Source organism: Suillus paluster (assembly GCF_016628075.1).
Source record: "Suillus paluster strain FC165 chromosome Unknown EDB91scaffold_48, whole genome shotgun sequence".
Lineage (NCBI taxonomy): Eukaryota > Fungi > Basidiomycota > Agaricomycetes > Boletales > Suillaceae > Suillus > Suillus paluster.
Genome location: NW_024537608.1, coordinates 2,102 through 24,569, shown reverse-complemented (window position 1 = coordinate 24,569; position 22,468 = coordinate 2,102). Strand labels below are relative to the sequence as shown.

The window sequence follows — 22,468 nt, the reverse complement described above, 5'->3', positions numbered from 1 at the left end:
GACATATGCGCCGACTACGTTGAAAATGGCATCGGTAAATGATTTTATTCAAGAGCTTTGATGTTTGAGAGTACTAAGACAAACCTGGCCCCAGACATTCACCACCTCTTCCGCAAACCACTTTGCGTCCCGCACATCACCCCACTTTGTGAGGACCTTGCATTGTCATTGTGTCATGTGACTGCAACTTTTCAAGATCTTCAATAATGCTGTCTTCACACCAGGTGGGAGATAATGTCTATGATCCTGCTGGACCCACCAGCCTCACTTTTGAGAGGAGGAAATCTAAGATGGATTGAACTAGTGAGGTATCAATAATCACACTGAGACTTAGTAGAATACAATTTGTCGGTGTCACGTGACTGTTACAAACAACACATCAACAGAAGATTTGCCCCAATATTCATACTTATGTCTCCCTCAACCACGACCCATGATAAGGATGCGCAGAAGAAGTTGGGGAGACTTGCTATGACTGCATCAGCCATGTACAGAATCAATGTGAGTATGTGTTGTGATATTTGTTTCATTGAATGTCACAAGCGCTGTGTACTCTGTGGCCATAGACGATACAGGAGGGTGCATGTTTTGTTGACTCTGTTTACTCTCTCTTTTGCTGCTACTCTTGTTAGCACGGGGTCCTTCAAGAATTACCAGCATGCTCCCGTGCTCGAGCTCAAGATCACTCTGCCTCACCTAGGGTTCAACAGGGGTAAACCTGCGGGTGCGACAACCTCAACCCACACCCGCACCCGTCAACTACCTATACCCACCTACCCAAGGGTCCTTAGGGGTGCGGGTCAATACAAGGGTCATCCGCGGGTAATGGGTACCGCGGGTATACACATACCCATCAAGTATATAGCTCGCTGTAATAACAATGTAGTAGTAAAAAACTAACGAAGAGTAATGCTATCCCATCTGTCGTCGAGTTCCTCATCTTCCCCATCCACGTCTGGGAGGCTCGCCACAGAATTGATGTCCGTGTCCTTGACTAATCCTAGTTGGCTCCATAATCCTACGCAAAGGAGAGCTCGGGTGGTCTGTGCAGAAAGACGGTTTCGAACGTGAGATAGAAGCAAGCGGCCTCGGCTGAAAATCCGTTCAACATCAACGGATGTTGCTGTGGAGGCGTGTTAAAGCAAAAATAAAACAAAAAACATGAAAATGTACCCGGAATAGTTAAATAATCCAGCGCCATCCGAGATAAGCGGGGGTAAGTCTTGCAGTGTCCGTACCACCAGGCAATCGCATCTCCAACGTCCTCAACATCAGTGTTGAGGTACGTTTCGAGTTCGTCGGCACTGGCAAGTGTCTTGACACGGGCAAGCGTTGGTAGGCGATCGAAGATGTTGCTTGCCTCGTCATCCTGAGAACAACAAATGTAAGTACACGAGGTACACGAGGTGCAGAGAACGACAAACGTAAGTATGCACCTCATTGATGTCTTCAGTTGAAGAATTAGTAGGGGACTCCTCGGCTGTTGAACCAGAAGCATAGGTGTGCTTGAATTCAGAACGTACAAGTTCTTCAGCAGTGTCGATCCATTCTTGTTGCCATCCTGCAGCCCGGAAATAGGCTAGCTTGTGGGAGGGATGGAGAACTACAACATAATTAGTGAAAAGGAAAAAGAAAACAGTAGTACTCACCCATCGCAATACGGTAAGCCTTCGATGCATCAGTCAGTGAGTAGTATCGATTGAGCGTCCGTTTTGCCAGTCCAAGGCCCGCGCGAATTGCAGGGTCAAACTGGTGCATCTTGAGCATGCTGCTTGCAAAAACACTGTCGATGTGATCCATGGCTGGGATCACCATCGGCAGGTTTGGTGTTGAACGGGAAAAGTATAATGTGGCATCCTTGAGGATCTGATTACTAAGTTAGTATTGAGTGTGATGTATGTGACATGTCACTCACCTTGAGCACATCGCGCAACTGCTTAACAAGTGTCCACTCATGTGGTGTCAACTCATACTCACCAAGTCCCAGTCTCCGTTGGTCCGTCATCATGTCAAGACCTTTCCGGTACTCCAAGGCAAAAGTCAACATATCATAAGTGGAATTCCAGCGCGTGGATACATCACGCGGCATGATCCTGACCGCCAGTTTTAGATCTCCAATGATGGCCTTCCATGCAGGCAAGAGTATAGTGGTGGAGTGAAGGATTTTGAAAGCGAGTTTGCGGAGCTGTTGGGGGGTGTCAGTAGGGGATGTAAGGTGAGTAACTATCTTATCACCTTGATCAATGCAATTCTGATTGGGCGAATACTGCGCGCTAGCTTTTTGCACTCCTTTGGACTCAGCAGCGCAACCTCATCCACCCATCCCTCGACATCATCATCATCCTCAACACTTTTGTTGGAGTCATCGACTCATGTCTGCGATTCCTCAAGATCCATGGTATCCTCAGTGAGTCCTCCCTCCTCTTCATCTTCGTTATCGTCTTCCCTACCGTCTTCGCTACCACCCTCTTCTTCCTCCGCATCATCAGATGACTGATTCCTCTTTTTTTTCGATGCGTCAAACTCTCGGAGCAATGACTTTGCAACAAGATTGACTATGTGGAGGAAACACCTCGACCAGTTCGTCTCTCCACCAAACTTTGGTAGGATCGTTGCAAGCTCTGCAACGAGCGTGTCGTTGGACGACGCATTGTCCGCAGCAACAATCAATATCTTGATGGACCTGGTGAGTTTTTTCCTTGCGATATTGAGTTCCTCGCACCTTGTCTGATATACCAAATTCCTCTAGAATATTTGCGAATGCCTGCGCTAAATTGGCGCCTGTATGTGACTACCAATAGTCAGCAATATGGTGCGTGCCCTCGTTCATTCTATTTACCTTCGCCACCTCAACTATGTCGAGTATCATTGACAGTGCTTTACCTTCGTGTTCAAGATGCACGGAAACAGCGACAAACGCCCTATGATTCGGCGACGTCCATGCGTCAGTCGCAAAGTTCAATTCTCCGGGGTAGTCCTGTAGCATTTGTGCAATGCGTGCACGCATTCGAACGAACACCTGTCTGACATCACGCGCAACGGTTTTCGGTGATGGTAAGTAATATTCTGGACGCCCTGTTTTCATAAGTGCGCTGAAACCTCGGTCCTTTACTATTTCGAAGGAGCACAGACTCTCCGAGACCCATCGGATGATTTCGGCACTACCATCAATTTAGCGGCGTCTCAGAGATTCAACTGGGTGCACGTACCGAGTCTCTGTGCGTGTGTGTTGACGATGTGAGTAAGTCACTTTCCCTTTACCTTTGTGATCAAATGATGTCTTGATTGACCCTGTTTCAAGTAGACTTTTGATGGGTCCATCTCGTGCTGCCGTGGTATTTCCACAGTCCATTGCAGCTTGTAATGCTGGCTGACCCCAGCAGCTCTTTACATGTTTGCGCATGTTCCCTGTAGACTTCACGTCTTTTTTGTCGAGATAATGACGAACACGGTGATTACAGCCATGGGCTGCGCACTTGAAAACATGACAATGACGCTGATCATGATACTCGATAGTCGGTATCGGTTGAAAGAAGGCATATATAGGTGAGGACCACTCTTTCATTAGTCTCTCTATAGCCGTTTAGTATTTGTGCTGATTGGATAGTATAGCAATTGACCTAGCTCCGCATCAGAGGACTCTGAAGCACTCTCTACCGAACTCTGCTTTGCCTCGTCATTTTCAGTATCGGAGTTGATCACGATGGCATCAGTGTATGCCGCGTCTTCTTCTTCTTCTTCGGTCCATACAGTGGCTTGATAGGTAGTTGGTGTTGGACTCTTGTTAGTTTGATCAATCTCTGTCACTTTGCTTCGTTTTTGTGCTATGGTGGTATTAGGAGACTGATCCGAAGTGGCCTTTCGTTTGAGTGGGCGTTCGGTGGCCATAGCCAACACCTTTTCAGTGGGCTTCTTGATTCTTTTAGGTAACATGAGAAGTTTTGTTCAGAAGCTAGTTCGAAAGCCGAAGTGTGAATCAGTGATATGATCTATTTAGAGATAAGGTTTAAGGTTTGCCATCCCAATGTAGTAATGTGCTGTATAGTCAGGTACCCACCAATAATCCAGGGGTCAGGGGGTCACGAGGCCCCAACCCATACCCATACCCCTTGATACCCCTACCCACAACCCCCAGGGGTTACCCATACCCCTGTCCAACCCTAGCCTCACCCCAAGTTCCCCAAGCCCGAGCAGCCCTCTGAGAAATGAACGACGTGAGCCACAGTGCGTGTTATGAGGTGTTGATGCATATAGTCACTCGTGGTGCGCATATAGTCTCTAATGATGCGCATATAGTCGCTAATGATGCACATATAGTCACCCACGGTGCACATATAGTCACTCAATCACACGCTGCATAAATAAAATTATTGCACTCATTCTTGTGTGCTTGTGCATGTCTGCACCTGTCTCTGTGTGTTTGATGACATTTGCATTCGTCTGCAATTGTCCCCGCTCATCTGCACTTGCTTGCACCTGGTGATTGTGATTGCGTTCATCTGCACTCATTTATATTCATTTGCGCTTGTTTGAGCAATCTAGGCAAGTCTCTTTTCATTTATACACGCTGACAACTTCGCTCATCGTTGTGTACTTGTGCATCTATATGTTTGCCTCGACAGTATCTGTGTCCGCTGTCTTGTGCAATAGGTATGATTTTTTTGTCATTGATCCTGCGGTAGTATGCATGTCTCAATCCAATGCTAATCGAACGAAGGAGACCGAACATTGTGGGTAAGACTCATTTTGCCAACAGCTGCACTTACGAATTACAATTCACAAGTCAGGCTCAAGCCATCACGAGAACACCCGCTCTCATTAGAAATTAAGTGCAGTCGCAAATGTCTGTCATCTCCCACTGCCTCTCAACACCTGCTTTCATCTCTCGCTAGTTCCTGAATGGATCCCACTGGTTCATCACTCAACACCTCCTGCCTCCCTCTAAATGCCCCCCACTATTGCTCGCTCCCACTACCCTTCTTCCTGGTCTGGGCAACACTACAGCTCAATCATTGCGGATTTTTGGTTTGGCTTGCGTTCGTCATCTCTGGTAGAACTGGACCCAAGTTCGGTTCTCGGTTCTCACCCGAACCTCCTCTGAACCGGACTGAACCCCAACCAACACCATAAAGCTCTATCTAATTGACGTGACTCAGACCTGTCTGTCATAATGTCGCCATGGACTCCGTCATAAGTCCCGCTCTCTGACTTTGTCTGGACTTCATTGACATATGCCACACTGATTCTGCGTACAAACTCTGTTATTGTCTTCTGTGTTCTTAGTGGAATTCTCTTAGTACATATAAATACAATTGTGTCTCGCCTCTGTCAAATTCATGGTTTTGCACATCAACGAAAAGCAGTGTCTCAGAGTGGAATGCTCAGTATTTTGAGCCAGTTATCTTCAGTACCGCGAACATCACAATGTCAGTGTTTTACTCGGTGCTATTCAGTGTGCTGTCAATCCCATCTCAGTGTCTTTGACACTGGAAAATGTCACTTTCAGGGTTCTAGGTACTGAATTCTTGCACAGCCTATCTTCTAGTTCCGACATGGACTGCGGTCATAAGATCCAAAACCCTGAAAGTCAGTATTCTCAACATTGACTTTCAGTATTCTATACACTTGTTTTTACTTCCCACAGTGCAACCAATCCCGGGTGCTTTACAACTTTGACTCAAGTCCTTGCTTCCAAGTTAAGAGCTACTACCAGTCACGTGGGTACCCACTCTGGGCCAATCATTCAGTCAGCCTGCTGCACACCCGGGTCACTGACTGAGCACTGAGCTGGTGGCACTGGTCCGACGAATGTGCAAAAAACTTCCATGGCTTCAAGTTGTTCTTCTTTTGCTCTTCATTTATTATATGATGATATCTTGCACTGCTCCAGGCTGCATGTGGGAGAACGCAGCTAGTGACAGTCGAGGACTTAGTAGGCACCGTGCAACATGCAAATCCTACCAGGTGTCCAGCATCATGAGCAGCCATAAAAGACGCGAGAGGGCAAAAGAGGCAGCTATAACTCTGGCACGACCAGTTGCCAGCAGCAACAAAGCGAGGCTCAGGCAGATCTTTAGTGAGCAGTCTTTTTGCATATGATTCGGACGGCAAGTCAAAGCTATCATGATGATAACTCAATTGTGTTTCTAGAACATATTGCCCATTCAGCCTCATGTGGGGAGCGTCCGCTTAAAACCCATCGCTCAGTGCCCTGGCAGACCAGTCAAGCAGGTACGGGATTGAGACTAGCATGCCTAATATTGGCTCAGCAGGTCCTGAGCACAGCCAGCAACCCAAGTCAGACTCGGAGCAGCAGCAATTTGATACTGACTGACAACGCACTCGATAATGTTTTAGGTATGTCACATGCCCCTCAGTCACTCAAGTCGACTGATAACTTACTTGTTCTGCTTTTCGCTCATCAGAAGAACCTTTGCACCCTCTGGGACAAATACCTAGATATTTAGAGGACATTCCTCTTTCTGACAAGGATACTAATAACTTGGAAAATACCGATGTTTCGCCTTCTCGAAACCCAGACCCACCTCAATCTAGACTCTGGAGAGTTCTATTGACATTACGAGATACATTTCAGACCACCTTCAACTCTCTTGGACTTTGCCAACTATACCCTCGTCGCCCATCCTTCGAGCCAGATAGATCTATCCTGTCCTCGCTACTTTCAACTACGTGTCCCACAGCTCCGCAAGAGGCTGATTCAGGCATTCTCCCACCTCCATATCCTTTCCCTAATATGACAGTCTATCGGCTCATGGCTTGGATGAATTCCGGCAGCAACAAGAAATCCGAGACTGAAGTTGCCCGTCTCGTCAAAGAAGTGATGCTGGCGGATGATTTTGACTTAAAGCACTTGGAGGGCTTTTCAGTGAGGAGCAGTTTGCGAGAATTGGACAATGACCCTAGCAAGAGCAAGATCGAGTTTCCAGATGACTGGATTGAGGCCAGTGTCACTATCAAGATTCCTATGAAATCAAAGGAGGATGAGGCGAGACCCTTTTCCGTTCCTGGATTCCATTTCTGCCCCCTGGTTGAGGTAATTCAGTCAGCTTTCACAGGCATCCAAGCGAGTGCATTTCACCTGTCGCCTTTCAGGCGTCATGTGGAAGGATCCGTTGGACAACCATCAAGAGTGAGTGTTCAATGAGTTATATACTTCTGACTCTTGGCTGGATGCCCAAGACGACCTGCAAAAGCTCCCGAGGGAACCTGGATGTAAACTGGAACATGTGGTCGCTGGTCTCATGTTTTTCTCGGATGCCACGCATATGGCAAACTTCGGAACGGCAAAGGTGTGGCCCCTGTATATGTACTTCGGTAATCTAACAAAGTACGCTCGCTCGGCGCCAAAGTCCGGCGCATGTCACCTTGTGGGATTTTTACCGTCGGTGAGTTCTCCTACCATACCTGTAAGGATCTGTCCCACAATTGCCCATCAGCTGCCTGATAGGATCAAAGATGTGCTGATCAGCTCGCCTTGCATGTCCAAAAGCAGCATGGCTGCCCTACAGACACACTGTCGACATGAATTGTTTCATGCATGCTGGGATATCTTACTAGATCAAGAATTTATTCGCACATACCGCCATGGTATCGTGTTGAAATGTGCCGATGGTGTGTTGTGGAGAATATTTCCGCGTATATTCACGTACTCAGCCGATTACCCTGAAAAGTGCATTTTGTCCGTAAAGATGGGCAAATTACTCAACGACTTTTAGGGTTTTAATTGCCACTATCAAGGACATGGGCTCATGCCCATGTCCCCGTTGTCTCACACCGAAAAATATGTTTTCTTCTCTCAATCTCCTGATAGACATGAAGAACCATATAACCAATCTTTGAATCTATGTCTCAGCTAACATTGTTAAGGCACAAGGATATATCTACAATGGGGGTAACACCATGGATGGTGTGAAGGTCGATGAGACGCTGGGAGAAGGCTCATGGGTGCCTATTCTGGTAAGCGTGAATTGTCTGTTGCTCTCACATACCAGCTCAGACAAGTGATTCGCAGAACACATTTGTCGAGAAGCTGGGAGCATTGGGCCTTGACCCATTTTGTATGCTGGTAGTGGACTTTATGCATGAGTGCAAGCTGGGTACCTGGAAGGCGCTATTCACTCACCTCGTCAGGATCCTATTTGTGCTTCCAGGGGGAAACCAGGTGATTGCAACTCTAGACGCAAGGTGGGCAGAGTTTACATAGCAACCGTGACAAGTCACTAACAAACTTTATCCAATCATAGATTTTGTCTGGTTCCAACTTTTGGTAATGGGGTAATTCGGATGTTTGCAAACAACACATCCGAGATGAAGAGACTGGCGGCACGAGACCTCGAAGACATCTTGCAGGTTTTTTCGCACTTTCATTGACTATTCTTTATCTAGTTTGCTGACTGGCCTCACTTCAGTGTGCGATACCTGTGTTCGAAGGGCTGTTTCCCGCTAGTCATGATCAGATCATACAGTCTCTTTTATACAGGTTCGCTCAGTGGCACGCACTCACCAAGTTAAGAATTCATTCAGAGATGACCCTGGGTTTCCTTGAGGAAACATTCAAAACGCTCTCTAAGCAGTTACGGAAGTTCCGCAACTTTACCTGCGCTGCTTTTGACACAGTGGAATTACCGAAGGAGAAGGCAGCTCGCCAACAAAGGTTTGCGCAGCATGGACCTAATGGCGTTTCTTCAGAACCAAGCGGACCAAGGGTGAAAAAGTTCAATTTGAGCACATACAAGTTTCACGCCATGGGAGATTATGTGCGAACCATCAAGCTCTTTGGTACTGACGGATTCTTTTACCACTCAGATTGTAAGCATTGTCTCTTCCCTCAAGGATAATTCTGAAGATATGTCATTGGCTAGGGGGAGCTGGTGCACAGAGCCTTGAAAGCATTTTAACCACTCACTAGCAAGGTGGACACTCCTGCACAGCTAGCGAAGCACGAATGGAAGCGCCATGTACTACTGGCGAGTCGCAGAAGCAGCAGGTATCTACTCAAATATCCCATCACCGGCTGACTCTCCTGCTCCATCGATATCCAATGATCATCATTTTATCAGCAATCAGTCAAAATGATCCAGTCTCTTTGTTTGCATTACTCCGGGAACACGATGGTGATGCTGCTATTAAGGTAACGCTAGTACTTTGGTCCAGTTGGCTGCCAGTTTGCTCATGACGGTTTTCAGAACTTCATCCTGAGACTTAAGGACCACATTTTGTATAGGTTGAAGAAGTTGGATGTTAGTCATTGTGACCATATATTCACACATGAGGAACATAACTCAGTCATAATTCTCAACAATACGGTTTACTCAGTCCAGACGATGCAGGTACACTATACTGCTTACGATATGAGGCGCGAATACGACACCATCAGCCCCAGAACACATGCTGATGTTATGGTGCTTTCAGGAGAAACCTCACCTTCCCACCCATACTGGTACGCTCGTGTACTGGGTATTTATCACATGGACACATGGCTCCAAGGTGATGGTCCAGTCCATAAACAACGCCTCGAGGTCCTCCACGTCAGGTGGTTCGCGCCATTAATATTGTCGGGCTATCGGTCAGGCATACAGCGCGCTCAGCCTTCCCAAAGTGGTGTTTGTGGAGGAGTCGGATCACAACGCATTCGGATTTCTTGATCCTGGGCAAGTGATTCAAGGAGCCCATTTGATCCCCGCATTCACTTCTGAGCGCGGTGTAACTTCACTTCGCCATGGAAAATCGTTAGGATGTGCCAAGGGCAAACTAGACAACTGGGAAGTGTTTTATGTCGGTATGTAAGTGCAGCATGTCTTCTTGTGGCTTAATGATTCTGATATGTTCGAGCTAGTTTTGTTGATCGCAACATGTTCTTGCGTTATACGCACTTAGGTGTAGGCCACCCAGTAGCTTTGCGGAGGATGGTTAGAGACTGTTCTGGCCTCCAGTCAACAGCACCAGTGAACTTGGAAGGTATGGACGTTGACCAAGGCAAGACCGATGGCGAGGGCCACAAAGAAGATGACGATGATGAACAGATTGATGTCGACCAAGTTGGTGAGGAGGTTTCAGACAACGAACGTGATGGAATTGGGGAAGATGAACTTGACACGGAAGATGATGATGATCTTGATGATGAGTTTGACGTGGAAATGATTGAGGAAGTGTCTGATGACCTCTCTTTTTGAGATTATATTATCCCCTGACTCTCATTTATTCTGTCCTTACTTCTTACCTATCTCTCCTTGCTAGAATCCAATACATCCTATCTTACCAGTTAAACAGTAGATGTCACAGTCACTCTCGACTGATCCTCTCACAGCCTGAGCTTTCTAGCTGACAAATTCTGTTGAGGCTGATGATGTGACTGGCAGAACCGTGACGGTGAATACTGCTCATATCTTCCTGTCTTACCTTTCTCGCGCATCTCTTCAGCCTCGTGAAATTGCATCACTTCTGATCCTACTCGCATAGTACCGGAGGTACGGCATAACCTGCGACTTATTTCACAAATGATCCTGATTTTGACCTAGTCACCATTTCCAGCTACAGGTGGCATCTCACAAACACTGGTGGGCATGTGGGAGATGTTCCTTGGGCATGATTCTGACAGCCAACCATGATGCTAGCATGGTTCGTTGGGCGAGCCTTCTCAATTGACTTTGCAGCTGCCTGAACATGTTACCCCTCAAGATATTCGACGATGTTATTGGCAAGATCGCGGAGGTATGGGTTCCTCCTCTCGTTCCGGACTGAATTAATCCTGTTCCGCAGGTACATCAATGGCACTTGGCATGTTGTCCTGTGCAGCAAAGGTATGTTTGGTTTCGCTGCCATTCCAGTGTCCTGCTCAGGGGTTACCTTTGTAGATTGTGCTTGCTCAAGCGGATCGTGACAAAGCAGTACTTGACCTTCTCCAGAAACTGGGTCAAGTTTACAGCTTCATGATTCAAGACGAGATCCTCAGTCAGATTCCATCGATGAGCCCTATTCAGGGACAGATCTCTCAGCAAACCCTTGAATGTGCCCATTTTATCAGGGATTATTCGGACAAGAAGAACTTCTGTGAGTCATCAACAAGTTATTCATTTTGCTCATTCTGATTCCTGCATCATCATAGGGGGAAAGACTCGCAAAAAACGTCCTTTCAGAAACAAATGACACAATTCAATGGTACAACAACGTGTTGGATAGGCTCATGCAAAACTTCCAGGACCAAACCCTTTGGGACGTAACCATCTTCGTTCACCATATGGGTAAAGATTCATGCGCACTTCTGACTTGACACTTATTCATACATTTACAGGTGAAATTTGTTCTCACCAGATGGGACTTGCATCGTCTCAGGTTCCAATGACACCACGGACGCATGAACGATCTTGACGGGCTTGCACATGAAGCCAAGGCTCTCGAGGAACGTAAAAGATTCATTGCTCAAGAAAACATTCAGCTTGGAACATATGTCTACTCCCGCTTTTCAATTCCATCATCACTCACGCACAGTGTATGTAGTCATTGTTGTCGCAGCAATCATGCCGATGGCCAGAAACATTGTTGCCCAATGGAATCCACTCCAGGATCCTTCAGGCTTGGTCACCCTAGCGGGCGTGTGACTATCCTCAGGGAACGGCCCAGAAATGCTCAGTGGAAAGAACCCTTTTGTAATTAGCAAACAGCAGTTCCCAGGACTACCCAAAAAGAGACTTTAGAATGTGAGCTAATTGCTGCTAGGCTGCTTTCAGACGAGTGATTGACGTAGACTAGGCTAGGTTACTTTCAGATGAGTCAATGACGTAGACCACAGGCATATAAGACATCTTCGTAGGCTCTTTCACCCTCACATTCACTTTTCTACACCCTCTCTGCACCTCTCCTCCCAAAATCTTTGCTCATTTGTCAAGCTTATCCGGTATTTCGGAATCTGTGCACACCCTGGGCAGTCCCCAGCCTCCGAATGTCTCCTTGCGTGTCCCGACTTCCCCTTGTGCCAGGGCGAAACGACAGATCACCTCCCTCATGTCGGAGGTTGAAATGTTGAAGCAGGACAAGGCAACAAAGAAAAGGTGTGCATGTGTTTGATGTTAGCCAGAACTAATGATTCATTGTAGGAAGACAATTTATTATGTGTCACAGGGACGGGCAATCCATCATATGGTTGACCTTTACACTCCCATAGAGGATCTTATTGCCAAAAATGACCGACATTGTGAAGAAAGTGGCAGCGACGCCACTCCAGAGTAAGTGTCTATGGTCGTACGAGTTGCTATGCTTGTTTAACAAAGTGAACAGACAAGACCACCTTCAACATGGCTACATTGAACTCACCAAGGCACTGCCTTGGGTTCACGACAAGCTGGCATGTCTCGACCACGAAGATACAGAGGACATGCTAAGACAGGTTCTTGAAAACATTTTGTCACACGTCTCACTCATTTCACTCATTTCGCTCATTTCAATGTAGCTCAAGCAAGGTGCGGACTCAGCTTGTGGCGACGACATGGGAACTCTCAAAGACCTCATTGCTTCTTGGGTAAATATTGAGTACTGTCCAACTCCGCTCATAAGGACCGACGACAAGCACCATCGAGGTTTCGCGAGCGATGCATGTGGTAAACTGCTCTGCCCAGCAGAATGGCGCTGGGAGGACCCAGTGTATGTCATGATCCGAGTCGTCACTTACTTGATGTTGATATTTCTTCCAGCGTTAAGGCTGGCATTCATGACCGTACGATCGCTTTTATCATTTCCGAGAATTCATGGCTGTCATTCATGTATGAGAACTATGAAGCTGACGCCAAGCATCTGGAGCGCGGTCTTTTCAAGTCGAGGCTGCTGGTTATGGTGAGTGGCCTGAATTTTCTAACTGATCCATAGCTCATCGCATTGCAGGGGTTAAAAGCCATCTTTACATCTCCCTCATCTGCCAATGAAGTGGATGGTGAGGGTGAGGGTGCCGACATTATTGAGAACAACCGGCGCGCCCGGAGACGATCCGATCAGGCTAAAGTGAAGACATGTGTTGCCTCTATCATAGGTATGAGGAAGGTGACTCCTCGCGCAATCATGTATGCAGCTTGCCAAGTAAGCATCAACCCTTGTCTCTATTACTTGTGTAGTTAAATGAACTCTACAGATTCTATTTGCACTTTCCAACCTCACCTCCTGGCACACAGTGGACGGAGACTTCGACTATCATATCTTCTGGAACAACATCGTAGATTTCTTTGAAGACACCCCAGGTCCAGCTGCGCGAGCCCGGGTTAACACACTTCTTGAGTGGTGGACCAGGTAAGTCAAAGTCATCAACGTCATTGACTCACTCTGATCGCTAACTCCCTGTGCAGAAAATTTTTCGGAAGAAATCATTGGCAGGACTTGACGCCAGAGGTTACATCTCACATGTCTGTCAATACTCTCACTACCCAGAGACAGCAGATGGAAGACACCGAATTAGATTCCGACTAGTAGTTGTTTGATAATGTTGCTTATTTGTCTCACTCTCCGTATTATAATATTAACCTTTTCTTTAATCCTTTTGCCTGGATTTCGTGCATGAGATATTGTTGTGACGCTCTACAATATATTGCTTTAAATAACTCTGTATATGTAATTCAGACCAAGAACAACGCTACTCGTGATTGACAAATTTCGGAACACCATTTATTTTGCAGACGACTGTTATATAACAAGAAATGTCCGCCAATGCTTCTCACTTCACCCAAGGCCTTCTTTGATAATTTTGTATATGTGTGAAGAATCTGTTCACCGGTTCACTGATTGATGAGAATTACAAGTGAACAGGTCCTGTGATGCTAGAGCAAAATGGTTGTGTTTTCCAGTTACGCGCTGATAGGCTGTTATAATCATGACTGACCTCCAGAGCACCATTCAAGCTCTAGTATGTAAATCCCTCTGCTTGTTTTTGATAGGCTTAATCCAGGAATGAGATCATGACCTTCGTGATCTCTGCATTTTTTTGTTTTGCGCTGGTAAGCTGTCACAAATACTCAATGGTACCAAACAGTAACTTTGGCGTGAAAATTTCATGCAGGACGCTTTCCAGTTGCGCGCTGATAGGCTGCTATAATCATGACTGACCTCCAGAGCGCCATTCAAGCTCTAGTATGTAAATGCCTCTTTTTGTTTTTGATAGGTTTAATCCAGGAATGAGATCACGACCTTCGTGTTCTCTGTGTTTTTTTTATTTCGCGCTGGTAAGCAGTCACACATACTCAATGGTGTCAAAAGGTACCTTTGGCATGAAAATTTAAATACCTCTTTTTGTTATTGATAGGCTTAATCCAGGAAGGAGATCACGATCTTCATGATCTCTGTGTTTTATTAGTTTCACACTGGTAAGCCGTCACAAATACTCAATGGCACCAAACAGGAACTTTGGCATGAAAAATCCAAGCAGGACATAATGCTCGTTGAATGGTAAGTAAGGTACCAAGGTGAAGCATGACTCAATGATATGAACTCTCGAGCCAAGGCACTACATCATAAAGGCACAGCATCTGCCCAACGCTATGACCTATTTGGAACGTGTTGCAAGTAAATACAAATGTCAAGTTATGGGATATTCACTGAAGGTTGCACGAAGATTTGAAGCAAGGTATAAATTGGTGCCCGCGTGCTTTGAGGCACCCATGAGGTAGCTAAGTAGTCTACAAGATCTTCAGAATTTTCGGGCTTGGGAGGCCAGAAGGGTTTAAATTGTGAAGATGGCAATAATTGCGTGAGATTACAATTTAGCACTAGTAATATGTATGCTTGCAGCGCCACACCAAGTTTCAGATCCTTTAGAAATATTGTTACGATTGTGAACTCTTTGAACTCCATCAAAATTGTATGCTTTGGATTTTTCCCGAAGAAATGATCCAATGTAGGCCTGTGTTCAATAAAAATTTGATATATACAACTCTGCTATTACTGTTTCTTTGCAACCCGACCTCCATCAAGTAGTAATATGTGATCTAATGCATTTTGGAACTCTGTTTATCCTCCATGGAATGTACTACTCCAAGTGATGGGCAACCAATAATCAATCAAGACGGTCAATCTGTTCATTGAGAAGTAATACCTGCTCTAATAGCTATTGGAACATTGTTGGTGCTGCGTGAAATATATTTATTTGAGTGACGGTCGACCAATATGCGTGCAATATGTACAACTCTGCTGTTACGGCCTTGTTGCAACACAAACTCATACCTTTTACCCTCGATCAAGTGACATGCATGTCCTATTCATCCTGAGCTAGCAAAAATATATTGTGCGAAGACTAAATAATATGTATCTGCATCACTGGGGACGTCGCTAAAACGTCTTTCACTTTGGCCCATTGCAACCTCCTTCCTTGACCCTCGCAGCGTCGGTCCATATTTAATTTAATGAACATGTGCCCGCTCATTTTTTCTTGGATCCATCTAAATGAAAAAGGTCACCAATCAAATAATTCTACTAGGCTAGTGTGTTGTTAAATTTGTCTTACCTCGACAATGCCAAATATTCCCACATCAGCAAAATCTCACATTTCCTTTTCGGTCTTGTTTGTATTATTCGTCTGAAAAAAGTCGCTAAGTAAAACAAGGAAACCTCTGATGTTACTTATCCTACTGATACCACTTGTTACAAAAACGATTCAAACAAATGGTGTAGTATAAGATGCAAAAGTGAATTTAAGTGTGATAAGATATTTTTGTAGTATAATATTTAACGAGTATACTTTCGACCATCGGCGCTGAGCAGTGAGTATCTGCGAGCATAAATCCAATAGATGCATTCTGCCCATCTTGTTGCAGATGTATTGTCCAAGCGATTTCATGTCCTGCTTGACATGAGTGTATGTTCGATGATTGACCCAATTGACTTGTGGCAGGTAGTGATATAAATCAGTAAACTACAATTTTGTTTCCAGCACTCACAGCGTGAACACCAACTGTGACAGTTCTCCCCAATGGCCCACAGTGTCCCAGACGAACACAATCTGGGCCACGGTGACCTCGCATTTTTCACACGCTCTCTAGTTCGAGCAAATTTTCAGCTAAGTCCCAACTTCTAACTCTCGCCCTTATACTGTTTACTGTTTTCAACAAGGGCGGGACCCACTGCTGTCGCCATCGCTTATGGCCTCGACAAGAAAGTCATATGTGAATGTAATGTGTCTGCATGTCTGTACCTTCCCCCGCGTGTTTTCACTTGGTGCCGTTTGTGTCACTCACCACCATTCCAGTCCCCACAGGTCGCCAGAACCCAGTCAATAGCAAGGGTGCTGCATGCTACACCTTAGGATGTCGCTCGACCATACTCCCCTCATCAGTAGAATTTAATTCAAACCCTCACGCATCGCATTTGGCCCAGTGGGCCTCCTTCAGTCCCCCAAGTCAGTTCCCCCTTTTGGAGCTCAGTACCATGCTTTGCTCATATCTCACCCGTATCTGCACCGTTTCCCTCGATTCCGGATGCGTTGGAACGCCCTCGTTCGCCTCGTCATTTCGATACCACGCTTACCCTACCACGCGTCGCGCTTACTATGCAGTACACCTACAATACACGACCTCATTTGTAACATTTTTTCTCCCCCCACTTTTGGCAATATCACTGACTTCCTTTTTTTTATATCTCGACAGAATGCTGTATCATGACCCGCCCATACTATGTCAACACATTTATTCCATTTTTACCCCTGCCTTCATATTGGTCCTCGCCGCCATCATCTTGAAGTATTTGCTCATTAGGGTACGGTTGAAAAATCGTCACGACTTTTCAACAGCTGTTTATAAACAGACCGCCTCGGACCATTTATCAACAGGTGTTTAAAACACTTTTCAACTTTCAGTTATTAACTAGTTGAAAATGATTTATCAACAGCGTGAATAAAGTTTTCGCAGTGAAAAATTGTGAAAAATTAGAAATTCCAGTTGGCTGCCCTCTTGTTCGACACCGGCACCCTGTCCTGAGCCACCCGAACATTCTGCGAGCCAACGACAGGTACCGTAGAGATCAAATCACGCAGTAAAGGAGAGCCGAGGTGAATATCTTCATCCACCTGCAGAAAATCATCCTCTGGTACCTCGTCATCTCTGCAAGTGCCTACAAGGCCATCCTCGACATCATCCAGCAGGTCTTCTGAGTCGTCACTGTCATGTCCAGTGTCCACAGCAGGTGGTGTCACGTCGTTAGTCGCTGGCTTGACTCCTGTGGTAACAGCACGAAGGAGGTCTTTGTCGATGTCGCGGAACTTGACTGTTGGCCGGTAGGGTTCCTTTCGTGGTCTCGATTTTTCAGCCTATAGCACAGTCATGTATTAATTACCCATCATGATGCTGTGCATGCTAATTATTATGCACCTTGTTACCATACCACTGTCCGATCTGAATCATGTCAACGAGAGTTTGAGCATTCTAGTTAGCACGTATTGCCGAGTTGAGCCATGTCAAATTCGAGCCTGTCCGTTCATCCGGCATGGAGTTAATAAGTACTGAAAAATTTTTGACTGCGAGAAGCCTATCAAACAACGAGCAAGTTAGCCCAACAGCACAACTTCGGAAGTACACAAACTCGGACTTACAGCAAGGACACGAGCATGGGGATGAGTTAGAAGTGTATTCCACCATGCGAGAGTGTTTCCGTCTTGAAGGGGGGCATTGAATGGCCACTCGTTGTGAAAATAAGCTTGAAGTTGACATCTGAACTCGTCAACAACACCAGCTGCTCCAATCTCCTGCACAAGCAGCGAGATTGGGTCGTTGAGTTCGTGATCAGACTGAGCTTCGCTGCGCTCCACCATTGCATGCAGCATGGGCTTGAGAAACTCTTTCACATGAAGGTAAGCCAAAAAATGAAGACGTCTGATGCATTCGCATGGGATGCCTCAAGGGACCACAGCGAGCGGATGAATGGTCCCACGAGCGTGACATAAATACCCAGATCTTGCTCCAAAGTCCAGAATGCACGACGGTTCAGGAACATGTCCTTCACTTTACGGTTCTAGACTCTGCTGAATCAGGCCACGCATGAGATTGCACTGAAAGTACTTACCGTGAATTTCACAACCTTCTTCTCTACAAGGGTTCGTATATTCGGGAGGCACTGCTCGAGTGATGCCGCAGCTGACCAGTGAGTTCCAAACCTTGTTTTTCCAATCTTTTGAAGGGCATTCACTGTCTCGTCATTGTCATCAGCCCGACGCTCCTTTCGGAGGTGTGCGGCAGATATCGTGGATTTACTAAAATGTTTGATGATAGGTTTCAGAAGTGATAACATCTAGAAAATTCATGGATCTTAATCAAAGTTCAAACGACTCGAAGTTTTCACGCACCTCTTCGAACTCTGGTAATTGGGTAACGTTCTTGATGGTATTATGCAAGTGATGACAGGCATCACATAAGTCTAACATCGTCGGAATTGTGCCAACGATGTCACGTCGAGCATTTTTGGTAACTGCGGTGCTATCTGAGCAAATAGCAGCCCACTTGTCCTCTCCGACCTCATAGATAGTCTGTAGAAAAACTGGAGCATTAGTTCAAGTGTACATGTAGTAGTGAAGATACTGGCCTCGAGCATCTTCTCTTTCACCCATGCAGAAGTATGACTGGTAGTAGAGTCCTTGTGACCATCCAAGAAATGTGTTGTCCGGTCTGGGGTGGTTGCATGCACGGTATAGAGGGACTGTGGTTTCCGTGTGCTCGTGCCATCAAAGGTGAGTGTCAGGTTGTCATGCTTTCTCAACTCCTTGAGCTGCTGTTGGCGAACGAAGACGGCCTCTTTTGGTATATAATTATCAGTGAATGTGTTGCAGGATGTAGCGTGATAATGTGGGTTCAGATGCACCATCAATTCCTTCCACTCGTCGGAATCAACAATTGTCGGAACCAAACCACATGCACAAATGAGATGCAAGATGATATGATCAGCCTTGTGTTGGAAAAGTTTGCGTTCCTCCTCTCGCTTCTTTCGCCCCACATCACGATATGGTAAAACATTCAGGGTCACCTGGTTTTTGGGCCGTTTTGCAGGTGGCTCATCCATATGGGGCTGTACTGAGTCGTCCCCATTGTTAGGTGTTGTGTTGCAGTCTTTGAGTTCGATAATTTGTGCCCCGAGTGATGTGTCCTTCGAAGCAGTGATAGCTTCATTCTGAAGGTGTACAGGAAGCTGCTTACAGGTTGCAGAATGCTTCAGGACACGACTCTCCTGTGGTGACCCTTTTCGTGAATGGTCACATGAAATGCACTTCCAGGAAACCTTTGGTTTGCCATCTTCGGACATGATGGTGGTCTTGATGATGAGCTTTTGCATTAGAGCATGGACAGGACGGCCTCTCGAACTTGTGGATGATTCAACAACAGTCTGGGGATTATTGACTGCAGTGTTGGATATGCTCAACACAGAGTCTAACAATGTCTGCTTTTGTTGCTTTGTAGCCGTGCTCTGTGGTGGGAGCTGTGAAAATGTCAGGTGACGGCATTCATTTCGTTCAATTACCACCGCAACTGTACCTCGATGTTGTGTTGACTGTAGACTTCTTGTACTCCAATACCAATGTCAACTGCCCACTTCTTAATAACATTATCTGTAGGGTATCTGACATGAAAGTTTTCAAGCACATCAACCACTGCACAAATAGGTTCTCCTCGCTCCTCGATTGCCACAATTCCAGATCCCGTTGTTCGTGTTTGCCATCCGAAAATCTGTTTGAATTGTTCATTTAAGGCCCCTATTTCGCTTCCGGTACGATCTAGCAGCTCAGCGTCAATCGTGAATGACAGGAATGCGAGGTATTTTGATGTGAAAGCAGAACCAACGGGCAAGGCAGTTGGCAGATTTTGTAGCAATATCCGCAAGTATTCAAGTATACCCTGAAACTCGGCAGGGGTGAGAGATTCGGGTGCAGGGAATGACATAGCTAGGGCGTCAAAAATAAGGTTGGCGGTGAGAGGGTGGTCCGGTTGAACTTTTTCGAGCCTCAGAAGTTCATTCAAAATGTTCCCACATGCCCTGGACTTATTCACAATTTTCAACAGGCCTTCGGACACGATGACTTTTCAACAGCGTTATTAACAGTTATTAACAGGTATTTTCAACAGCTGTTGAAAAAAAGTGACTTTTCAACCGTACCCTATTGCTCATTCGTAATTTCTACCGCTTCATCTAACAATATTTGATATTCACGTGTTTTCTGGATCCTATGAATTGATTATTTTGTGGCATTTCATTACTTTGCTTATCCTACTGTTTGGATGCAATAATCACTTTTTCTACTTACTGCCAGAGGGATAAGTGAGATTAAGAAGAAAATCAGAGATCGACTGGTCTGAATAAGTCGCTGTTTACTTATCCAGCGCTCCTGCTTATTTGTGCTTATTAAGTCATTTAAGTACATAAAGGGAATCGAAGGTTTTGCTGATGCATGTCTGAGCGGTCAACAGATATACGAAGATTGTTGCGATGCTCTACAATATATTGCTTTAAATAACCTTATCATCTGCTCACCGGTTCTCTGATGTTAATGCCCACTATTGTTCTTTTTTCAACGCATCCCAAAAAAATAAGTGCGAAAAAGCCGAGAATGAGCGGGATATGAGTAACGAGATCTACGGAAAAAAGTAGGTTCTACTTTTTTGACTTCGTGCTGCTTCCTTCAATATGTAGCGCAAAAAGTGGGATATAAGTGGTTTAAAAGACAACTCGTGATTTACTGATGTGAGATAAGTACAGTTGCAACGCCTAGCTCCAAAGTACTACTTTCAACGGCCAGTCCCTTTTGGTACCGGCGAGGTTCGGGTAGACATTTTAGAGGAAAACGGTTCGATTGATTTCCTTACACAGCGCCTGGTCCGGGACCGTAACGTATCAACGATCCGTGAATTGAGCAATGCAAACTTTATCAACTCGGTGAGTTCCTTTCATACCTCTCTACGTCTTCTTGACTCGTTACAGGTCATCAAAAACGACCCTGACATCAGCAACCTTTTTCCAATTTTTACCTCAATGATGCAGCTCTTCGATGAAGGCAGGGACGGTCTGATCTCGATACGTGTCTGATGAACAAATCAAACATATGAAAACCATTGAACGCGTTCTAGAACAACAATATTGTCATCGTATCTGCCAAGGGTATCGGATGCTCCGGTCAATACTGATTCGCCTGATATCGCGGAGGGACGAGAGCATTCGATCCTGGTGCTTATTTGGCAGATAATCAGACGGGGTCTGCTCATCCAGGTCAATATCAAATCCACCCTGAGCTGTACCGGTTATGCGAGGATGGCGAGACTATCGACAATTGCCTACAGCTGACACCAGACCAAATTTACGCCGCTGGTTCAACTATCACTTGAAAGCGGCATGGTGGAAACAGAGGTCCGCGCTTCATCCATACTTCTTTATTCCTTACTCGTTGAAGACTTTGATGCTACTGCTCGACTCGCCCGGCCTCGAGCCGGCAGTGTTCAACCTTTTCGAGAACTTACGATACAGCTTCATCATCCTCCCAGCTTCGACAAGATCTCGCCTAGCATGTCTCGAAGTCCAATGATGGGGCACAAGCTATACTTCACATCAAACTTCACACCCCATGTCTGCTTGGAACCCCTACGGACACATTGTCGCATGCAACAGACACTCGACCAATAGCTACAGAACATGTGCCTACTCTCACAAATCCCTACGGCCTATTCTCAGCAGCCGCACCCCTGCTTCATATCCATCCACCATAGTGTCGATGGCTGCTTCCACACCACGTGAAAAAGACCTACGATGTCAAGAAGCTCGTCGAGGCAGCTCTGCTAAGACGGACATCAATGATGACAGTGACTACTACATCCCCCCCTTCTCGTTTCTGTAAGTCAAAAAACCAAGTATCGTGCAATTTATCACATAAAGTTTGTGTTGGAGTGTCATAGTCTCGTACTAGTATCAATGCTAGACAATTAATGATGCGACTTCATCACACGAAAGACGAGGGCTACAAGATACTCGCATGATCTTGAATCTTGATGCTGATGGTTTCAATCACAGGATTAAGAACAACGAAGCACCTGTACACCTGTAGCTATTTGTAACCTAGCCTGATCGCCTACATTAATACATCTCAGTGACAGCTTTTAGTGGCTAAGATCGCCATAAAATAAACTCAATGACGTGCTTCATGCACGACTATCTGACATCTCCATGAACCAACTGCTACAATAAAATCATTGCGTCAAGTACGGCTAGACATCTTGATTTAGCAACTGCGAGGGACAGAAGAAAGGCTAGGCACTCACGCGTTGTAGCAAGTAGACCAGTGTCTCCCATGTGTCATGCGGCTCAAATCAAGCTCTACACTTCCTCGCGGAATTACCAATGAAGTCCAAGGATTATAAAATGGCTCTCGGGAAGCGGGAGGTGCCCAGAAAAGAAGCCGATGATCAGGCCCGACCACCCATCCATCAACACCCAGCAAGAAAGGGGTTGAATT

General features: G+C 45.8%; 6 protein-coding genes across 6 annotated transcripts; 1 reads left to right on the top strand and 5 right to left on the bottom strand.

The window, feature by feature from the left end:
- Positions 1 to 1,556: 1,556 nt before the first annotated feature.
- Positions 1,557 to 2,047, bottom strand: EDB91DRAFT_1040477 (uncharacterized protein; the record flags this gene model as incomplete). The annotated part of the gene is made up of 3 exons (XM_041312875.1): positions 1,557 to 1,603; positions 1,650 to 1,866; positions 1,916 to 2,047. Coding segments are annotated over 3 exons (396 nt in total), but the record flags the coding sequence as incomplete, so codon positions are not given.
- Positions 2,048 to 2,517: 470 nt separating this feature from the next.
- On the bottom strand, positions 2,518 to 2,676 carry EDB91DRAFT_1037205 (uncharacterized protein; the record flags this gene model as incomplete). The annotated part of the gene is made up of 1 exon (XM_041312828.1): positions 2,518 to 2,676. A coding segment is annotated over one exon (159 nt), but the record flags the coding sequence as incomplete, so codon positions are not given.
- Positions 2,677 to 2,791: 115 nt separating this feature from the next.
- On the bottom strand, positions 2,792 to 3,574 carry EDB91DRAFT_1056968 (uncharacterized protein; the record flags this gene model as incomplete). The annotated part of the gene is made up of 2 exons (XM_041314042.1): positions 2,792 to 3,161; positions 3,210 to 3,574. Coding segments are annotated over 2 exons (735 nt in total), but the record flags the coding sequence as incomplete, so codon positions are not given.
- A 6,747-nt stretch (positions 3,575 to 10,321) lies between these two features.
- Positions 10,322 to 11,557, bottom strand: EDB91DRAFT_1084039 (uncharacterized protein; the record flags this gene model as incomplete). The annotated part of the gene is made up of 5 exons (XM_041315699.1): positions 10,322 to 10,499; positions 10,691 to 10,807; positions 10,867 to 11,068; positions 11,329 to 11,478; positions 11,503 to 11,557. The coding sequence occupies 5 exons, from the start codon at positions 11,555 to 11,557 to the stop codon at positions 10,322 to 10,324; spliced, it is 702 nt and encodes a 233-aa protein (XP_041174709.1).
- A 464-nt stretch (positions 11,558 to 12,021) lies between these two features.
- On the top strand, positions 12,022 to 13,470 carry EDB91DRAFT_1084038 (uncharacterized protein; the record flags this gene model as incomplete). Its single annotated transcript, XM_041315698.1, has 8 exons — positions 12,022 to 12,068; positions 12,114 to 12,242; positions 12,295 to 12,403; positions 12,467 to 12,657; positions 12,708 to 12,846; positions 12,895 to 13,086; positions 13,139 to 13,293; positions 13,350 to 13,470. 8 exons carry the CDS (start codon positions 12,022 to 12,024, stop codon positions 13,468 to 13,470), a joined length of 1,083 nt encoding a protein of 360 aa, XP_041174708.1.
- A 3,372-nt stretch (positions 13,471 to 16,842) lies between these two features.
- On the bottom strand, positions 16,843 to 19,932 carry EDB91DRAFT_1146790 (uncharacterized protein). Its single transcript, XM_041319258.1, has 5 exons — positions 19,506 to 19,932; positions 19,372 to 19,449; positions 17,576 to 17,770; positions 17,355 to 17,408; positions 16,843 to 17,293 (listed from the first exon to the last, which is right to left on the bottom strand). Exons 1-5 carry the CDS (start codon positions 19,908 to 19,910, stop codon positions 16,913 to 16,915), a joined length of 1,113 nt encoding a protein of 370 aa, XP_041174707.1. The 5' UTR covers positions 19,911 to 19,932; the 3' UTR covers positions 16,843 to 16,912.
- Positions 19,933 to 22,468: the final 2,536 nt, after the last annotated feature.